The 8,794-nt window shown below is 39.6% G+C and overlaps 1 protein-coding gene across 1 annotated transcript in view; it reads left to right on the top strand.

Moving 5' to 3' along the window:
• Nucleotides 1–2,311: 2,311 nt before the first annotated feature.
• Nucleotides 2,312–8,794, top strand: part of LOC114027311 (olfactory receptor-like protein OLF3) — a 12,827-nt gene continuing 6,344 nt past the window's right edge. The window contains exons 1-2 of the mRNA XM_027841292.1: nt 2,312–2,332; nt 5,483–6,409. Coding sequence (XP_027697093.1) covers nt 2,312–2,332; nt 5,483–6,409 — 948 coding nt within the window. The remainder of the gene's footprint in view (nt 2,333–5,482; nt 6,410–8,794) is intronic.

The following is an 8,794-nucleotide window of genomic DNA, read 5'->3' as shown; positions in this document are numbered from 1 at the left end:
CTTGGAATCACAGGTGACAATAGACTCCAAAAGTGGATGAGCAGCCCTGAAAAGGGCTCAGCAAGCCCTCACACCAGAGGCGTTAGTCCTCCTTGAACTCTCCATACAGTATAAGTTATATCATTTCCAGGGGGAACCCAAGTGCCTAGATAAAAAGAACAATGTAGTAAAAAGAAAAAAAAGGGGGGGTTACATAGGTGTTGGTATCAGAGTTCTGTGGAAAGTGAGGATCAAGAAAGATCTGCATCTGAGTGAACTAGAGAGTTGTAGATAACATTCTTGACTTGGAGTCTGGAAGAACTGATTTCAAATCCTTGCTAAGACACCTACTAGCCATATGGTGCAGACAAATTACTCAATCTCTCTCAATCTCAATTACCTCATCCATAAAAAGAAGATAACAATAGCACCTCCCTCACAAGTTTTTTGTGATGATCGATTGAGATATTATATGTAAAGTGCTTTATAAACAGTAAAGTATCATATAGAAGTTAGCTATTATTGTTATAGAACCTCAGAGCTAGATAGAATCTCAAACTTCATCCAATCCTGGTCTGGTCAGGAACCTCTAAAATGACTCAGACAAGCCAGTACCACTATCTACTTGAATACTTCCTATAAAAGGGAATTCATTATCTCAAGAATCAACCAAAACCAGGCTAGGGTCTAAAGAATCATTTGTAATCCTGGAATGCTTAGGAGTCCTTTGAGCATCAAGGAAAGAGAAACATATTGTCCCTGTTGTCCCTGGATGATGGCAGCTATTAGTGGAGAAGAGAAAACTGGGCCTCCATGGCTCAGTTGTGCTTTATAAGACAGGGCTTGGAAGGAAGCTCTTATAGTCATATTCATGTACAGTAACCATGGAATTGGGGGGGAAGGGAAGGTAGAGAACCTATCTGTAATTCTTATCCATTTTGGTCTCTAAATACTCTAATAAAATAATGATGATGATAATGATAATAATAATAGCCAGCATTTGCAGAACACTGTAAGTTTTGTGAAGTGCTTTATACAGACATTTTATCTCATTTGGTCCTCAAGATAACTCTATGAGGTAGGTGATATTATTGTTTCCAGTTTATAGATGAAGAAACTGAGGCTTGTAAAGGTTAATTGACTTGTCCAGGATCACACAGCTGATAAATGTAAGGCAGAACTTGAGCCCCAGTCTCCTTGATTGCAAGTCCAGAATTCTACCCACTGTGTCACTTAGCTGTCTATAAGTTTAAAGCCTGGGCTAGAACCTTGGTAGAGTGAGGGAAAATATAAAGAGACCCTCTCCTTCTATACTTTATTCTTCCATCTTTTCAAGAAGTGTGAATTGAGGGCAATTTCAGGCTGTAAAAAATGTTCCCTACTTTATAAACTCTTGTCAGATGGCTATGAAGGTCCCATCTATTCTTAACATTCTTAACTGGTTTGTAAAACTAAGAGATAGAAGAAAACCACATGGGTCATCTAAGCCAACCCTCCATTTTACAAATAAGTTAACTCAGACCTAGAAGAATGGAATTTCTTTTCCATACTCAAACAGCTAATAATTGCAAAGCCAGTATTCAAACCTTGGTCCTGTAGCTACAAATAAGATAATATCAGTGCAAAGCACTTGGCAAACCTGAAAGGGCTCTATAAATACTAGCTATCGTTGTTGTAGTTGTTGTAACATTTGAAAGCCCAAGAGTTAAGTATTATAAATATGTTCCCTGCCTTATCCTTCAACCATTCTATCGTTAACTGTACATGAGTATGACCATAAGAACTTCCTTCCAGGCCTTGTCTTATAGAGGACAACCCAGGCATAGAAACCCAGTCTCCTCTTCCCCTCCACCAAGAGCTGCCATCACCAACTCCCAGGTAGATTAATAAGGACAAGAATCTTCTCTTTCCCTAATGCTCAAAGGACCCCTACAGGGGCATAGCCATGAGGGGGAAAAGAGACAGAGACACATGATGATTAGGCCAGAAATCTGAAGCACAATTAAAAGTTTAGATAAAATGTTTTCAACTTGTTTATTCCACAGAGAATTTGGATGAGGGGAAGCTGTGAGTGTAGAGTAGTAACTGTTGGGAAAGAATAGAAAGGGAAAAAGAGAAAGAAGAAGGCATCAGGAGAGAGTAATTGCCCTCAAGGGATTCAGCCCTGGAGAAGTTAACTGCCCTGAATGGCACAAACACACACACACACACACACACACACACACACACACACACACACACAAAACCAACTTTGGGGACTGAAGAAGACATCTACTTTAAGAACTGCCCTGGATGAAGTGCTGCGCCTCCTGTGAGAACTTGTCTGCTGCCCATGGTGAGTCACGGAGACCAGGTAAGATACTGAGGGAAAAGGAAATATGGAGGAAGATGAGAAGGGGATAGAATACTGAGTCACCTAGGAGCAGTAGGAGCTACCCTGGCATTTCTCACTGTCTCTTCATCATTGGTTGGGCACAATGTCTCCTCAGGTTTCTCCCCTGAACCAGACCAGACTAGTCAACCAATCTATAAACTATTGACAGAGTGCCTAAGAGGTAGAGATTCTTCTACAAAGAATCAGAAAGTAATAGTACAGAAAATAGGATCCCTGTCCCAAAGAAACTTATACTTTATTATGATGCCAGGTAAGGATGAGGCCTGACTACAGTGTGCCACTTCTCCTTCTTATTATGGAATGAATAAGTTCTTGTTATAGAATTACCTTACGGAATGAAGAGGGCCCCATAATTCAACTCAACTCACCTCAAAAATTCATTAAGCATCTAAGTACCTCAGCCTCAGTTCCACTAGCTTTTAGCCAGTAGGGAGAACCTCAGGATCTAGAGAACACCAATGACCTTTATTGCTATGGATATGATGTCTCCTAATCCAAAATGTCTGGACAGCTAGATGGTGTTGTAGATAGAGCACCAAACCTGGAGTCAGGAAGATTTGTGTTCACATCTGGCCTCAGACACTTACTAGCTGTGTCACCCTGAGCAAGTCACTTTAACCCCGTTTGCCTCAGTTCCTCATCTATAAAATGGGGTCACATTGGAAAAGGAAATAGTAAACCAATCCAAAATCTTTGCAAAGAAATCTCCACAGATAAAGTCCATGAGATTATCCAAAGTCAGACACAACTGAACAAAAGAAAAATAACCCAAAATGTAGCTGATGGGACTAGTTTCATTTCTGAAACACAGACATGTGTTGCAAGAATCCATTGTTTGGCACCAAATTTTACCATTCCTTGTCTCAGGTAATGTATTCCTGAACGATCAAAGGCCAATGAGTTATTTGCCTATTTTCTACCTTTTTCACAACTATTAAACATGTGTGTGTGGGATCATATGGCTTAAATATCATCTAGTTTCACCATTCATTCCCTAGCCATCCTCTAAGGATAGATGGCCCCTTATCCAATTGCCACTGCCTACAAACAGAACCTTTACAATTCATTCCAGATTAAGTGTCTCATGCTATTCTTAGAGAAAAGACAGAGATGTGGGCAAGACATTATCTAGTTGGGTGATCTGGAGCTGATTGAATGGATGGACCCAATAAGTAGTTTTTCATAGTTCAATGTCAGCTTCATAGGTGGTCAATAATTAAAATCTTTCTACTTATATTTTTATCAATGACTTGGACATAGGAATAATGGGCATACCTATTAAATTGACAGATGGTATAAAAGGAGATATATTTAAAACACAGGGTGACCAGGATTAAAAAAGATAAGGCTAGAACACTGGACAGAATCAAGTAAGAAGGCATTTAATAGGGATAAATTGTTCTTGGGTTCAAAAAGTCAAATCCCCAAGTACAAGACAGGGGAGTAAAGGTTAGACAATAGTTAGTCTGAAAAATATCTGGGATTTTTAGTGGCCTACAGGCCCAGTACAAATAACCAGTGTGATATGACAGCCAAAAAGTTCATGCAGTTTTAAACTATATTGAGAAGCACAGTATCCAAGCCTTGGGACAAGAGTCTGAGTGTAATGGTCAGATCACAGCTCAAGGATTGTATTCAGTTCTGGGCACCACATTTTAGGAAGGACATTAATAAGTTAGAAAATATTAAGTGGAGAAGAAGCAGAATGGCAGAGGATCACAGGGTCATAGTTTTAGAACTAGGAGAGATCTCAGAGATCTCTAGTCCAACCCCCTCATTTTACACACAAATGAGGAAATTTCAGAAGAATGTTAAGGGATTTTACTCAAGGTCACACAAATAATACTAACGAGTTAATGTCAGAGGCGGGAAGGCCTCAAGATCATCCAATATGAAGATTGCCTGAAGGAAGTGAGAGTGTTTAGCCCCCAGAAGGGAAGACTGAATGGAGAAAACTTAGCAAAGCTAGCTGTTTTCAGGTATTTTAGGAGCTGTTGAAAAACAGAATTTAAACTCATTCTTTTTAATCCCAGAGGGCAGTACTAGGAAGAATGAGTAGAAGTTGCTGGTTGTCAGAGGAATTTTCCTAACAATGAGAGCTACCAATAGAGGAATGATCTGTCTTGGGAAGCATTGGGTTCCCTCTCATTCAAGTAAAGTAAAGGAGGAATGGTCACTTGTCAAGAATGGTTTAGAGGGAATTGGTGTTCAGTCATGGGCTAAGATGACCTCTAGGGTCCCTTTGAACAATTCTGTGATTCCCCAAATCTTGCTGCTGCTGTCAATGTCATCAACATGGCTTTTCTCTTCTCAGTCTCCATCCAAATAATGAATATTAACAGCATCTGCTTCCTTGACGCTAAACAGATAGGAAGGTAAAAAAAAAAATAGTAGTAAAGAAAATCAAGGGTTATGTGCTCATACCATGGAACTAAAGAGCATGAAAATAGGAAGAGAACATAGATACCATTTTTTCACTATATCATAATGCTTCTATCTAATGGGAAGCAAGGTTTATAGACTCATAAAATGTTTTTGTTGGAAAAGATCAATACAATGACAAATCTAATAAATACTGGTGTAGTGCATAGATCCATTTGTTCTAGGGAGATAAGTCAGCAAAAACTAAAACAAAGATAGAAGTACTCTGTCTAGTGACCTCAGGTCTTAGCAGTGAGAAGACTCACCCTCACAACGAAAGTCTAAAAAGGCTGTACTGCCATGACACCTAAGAGCTTAGAATTTCTCACAACACTGACTTTATCTGTGAATAAACATTCCAAATGTTTTCAGTCAAGTGAAATACTAGGGTATTGACTTTTATTAGTTTCTTCTTTAAATAATCAAACAAATATGAATTTTTGCTAATCAAATAGCATAGTTTGAAAAACTAAAGTGATAGTTATAGTTATCGATCTCAAAAAGGGTTCACTCTCAACAAATATTAATATTGATGGGGTCAACCAAGAGCTTTCCCTTCAAAACCCAGGAGAAGAAATCTCAAGTTAGTGCCCAGAATAGAGTCCTATTCAATTTGGTAGACTTAAGCAGAAGTCCTCAAATGCTATCCTCACTGGTATTTTGCTATTGCTTCTCTTTCTCTGGCAGGTTGACCTTCCCTACTCCTTGAGAGTTGAAAACATGACTTGGGTCAATGAGTTCATCTTGTTGGGACTTTCCACTGACCAGCAGACTCAAGTTGGGCTCTTTGTGCTATTTGGGGCCACCTATTTGCTGACCTTGCTGGGCAATGGGCTGATCATCCTTCTGATCTGGCTGGATGTTCGACTGCACTCTCCCATGTACTTCTTCCTCTGTAATCTCTCAGTTGTTGACATCTGCTACACAACTAGTGGAGTCCCACAGATGCTAGCACACTTTCTCATGGGGAAAAAGACCATCTCCTACACCCGATGTGCAGCTCAGCTCTTCTTCTCTTTGGCATTGGGTGGAATTGAGTTTCTACTGTTGGCAGCAATGGCTTATGATCGTTATGTAGCAGTCTGTGACCCTTTGCAATATGTTATGGTCATGCGTCGAGGAATGTATGTGGGTCTAGTTATAATCTCCTGGTTCATTGGCCTGGCCAATTCAGCACTGGAGACAGCAATCACAATGAGACTCCCCACATGTGGACAAAATGTTTTGAATCATGTGGCCTGTGAGACCGTGGCCCTGGTGAGGCTGGCTTGTGTAGATATTACCTTTAATCAGATTATTATTTTAGTATCTAGTATCATAGTTCTACTGGTGCCCTGCTGCCTGGTTTCCCTGTCCTATGCCCACATTGTAGCAGCTATCCTACGTATCCGTTCCACCCAGGGACGTTGCAAAGCCTTTGAGACGTGCACCTCCCACCTCACTGTGGTTTCCATGTCTTATGGGATGGCCCTGTTCACCTATATGCAACCCCATACCAGTGCCTCAGCTGAGCAGGACAAAATGGTAGTGCTATTCTATGCTGTGGTAACCCCCATGCTCAACCCCCTAATTTACAGCCTCAGAAATAAGGATATGAAAGCTGCATTGAAGAAAGTGATAGGAAGGAGTTCAACTTGAGGAAGAGAGAAAGATTATTGCTATACAAAGGAGGGAAGAATTCCCCATGAAAAATAGGGCATGGACTCAAGGTAACCTATAGAAGAATGGGAAGGTACTAGAGATCTGCGCAATGAGTTTAGATGGAGGATGGCAATAATGACCTTAGACACTTTGCTAAGTGGTCTGTCATCATGGCAAAGAGCCTTGCTTTGGGGAAATGATCTACCTGTGCAACTTTGAACAAGCTGCTTAACTTCACCATGCTTCGGACTGCTCAGCTATAAAGTGAGGGAGTTGGACCAAATGATGTATGAGGTCCTTCCCAGCTCTGCATCTATGCTCCTATGTCCTATGATCTCAAGCTATTTTCAGGTCAGTAAGAACACATTTATTTACATGCATTATCCATTTTCTATGCCCACATCATAGCAGCTGTCCTTCATAACCATTTCTGCCAGATGTAGTACCTTGAAACACCTACCTCCCACTTCACTATGGTTTCTAATCTATAGGATGGTACTCTTCAACTATAGGTAACTTCATACAAGTGACATATCATTATAATGTCTTTAGGTGTATTAGCTCTTTCGATCCTTAAATGACTTTTTGAGATAGATAAAGGAAAGCTAGATAAGGAAACAGACTCAAAAGGACAGGTGACTTTTCTAGAGTCACACAACTAGCAAGTGACCAAGCCAGGCCATGAATCCAAGTCCAGTATTCTTTCCATGATACTATGCTGCCTCTACAATAAATCAAGATTCATATTTATTGAGTGTTCTATGCCTTACCTCAAGTGTTAGAGCCCAATGGTGGGCAAAGATGACATTGCGTGAATTTGTCCTTTACATTACCCTTGTATTGTGGCTATGATGGACTGAGACCTCTTCACGAGACTGGAATTGATTTTGAGCATATCTCTTGGTATCTCTGGCTTTATCTAAGACTTTCACTATCCAAACCAATCTATTAAAACTAATAAATCCCACTCTGAAATGAGACCATTTTCATTTCCTAGAACTATGAGTGGATTTCAGGTCTCCTAAGTCTTGGTTTTATCTTGGTTGTTTTTTTTAAAAAAATGGCTCATCTGTGTATTGCAATTATCATCTCATTGATACTCACAACCCCAGTAGGTAAATAAGGAAACCAAGATTCAGAGAAGTAATGTTAGTTACTCAAGGTCATGTAGCTACTAAGTGGTAGAATCAGGACCTCAACCCTCCTAATTCCAAGTCCAGTACTAAAAGCTAGCATTTACATACAGCTTGAAGGTTTGAAAACTGCTTTACATATGTCATCTCATTTGATCTTCACAAGAATCCTATAAGAGAGGTGCCATTATTATTTCCATTTTACAGATGAGAAAACTCAAACTGAGAGAGGTTTACCTAGGATCACACAGTTAATTGATATCTGAATCATGATTTACACACGGTCTTCCTGACTCCAACTGTGGCACGCTATCTACCAGGACACCTCCTAGCTGATATCATGTGTCATGTCTATTATCTTGTGGGTACTTAGCAAATAGGAACAGAAAAAAAATGTAATAAAAAGTATGAGAGACATGAGATTTAGGAAACATTTCTTAGATTGTCTTCAAGTAGGAGAGGAGACTTAGAGAAACAGATCATTGCTCTGAGCATCCTCTGGACATTTCTGGATTTTCATAACCCTCAGGACTGGTATGGGTTCTCCTCTTTTCTAGTAGGGCTACAAAAGGACTATTTCATCTCTAAAATATCTTTTCAGTATACCTTCCAAAATTTTACCACTGAAATATTCAATTTAGTTAATAACATTCTCTTTTAAAATGCAGGTAACCCCTAAGAGGTTTTGAAGGCTTGTTCTGTTTGTATATTTCATTAATTCACACTTAAGTATAAGTCTGAAAATGTGGCTCAACCAAGAAATCAAAAGCTATATAAAAATTATCCAAACTACTATTAGAGAAAATATTTTTACAGCTCTTTTGGAGAAGATGGACTAATTTGAATTAGACAATAGTACAGTTAGATAAAGAAATAGTTGAATGGTCACATGCTAATTCAAGTCATTATGACAGGTGGTCTCCAGCAGAGTACTCCATAAGTCTATGCTTGTCCCTGGGCTGTCTAGCATGACTCCTCCTTCTCAGTTTCCTTTGTTGGATCTTCACTTAGGTCATGCCTACTAACCACAAGTGCCCCACAGTAGTCTGTCCTCTGCCTTCTTTTCTTATCCTTTAATATTATTTCACTAGGTGATCTCATCAGCTTCCCTGGTATCAAATACCATCTCTATGCTAATAATTCTAAGATCTATTTATCCAGCCCTAACCTCTTTCCAGACCTTCAGAATCCCATCTCCAACTGTCTACTAGACATCTGAAACCAG

The sequence above is a fragment of the Vombatus ursinus genome, unplaced genomic scaffold (assembly GCF_900497805.2).
Source record: "Vombatus ursinus unplaced genomic scaffold, bare-nosed wombat genome assembly UNPS02014858.1, whole genome shotgun sequence".
Lineage (NCBI taxonomy): Eukaryota > Metazoa > Chordata > Mammalia > Diprotodontia > Vombatidae > Vombatus > Vombatus ursinus.
This window is presented reverse-complemented; position numbering and strand designations above follow the sequence as displayed.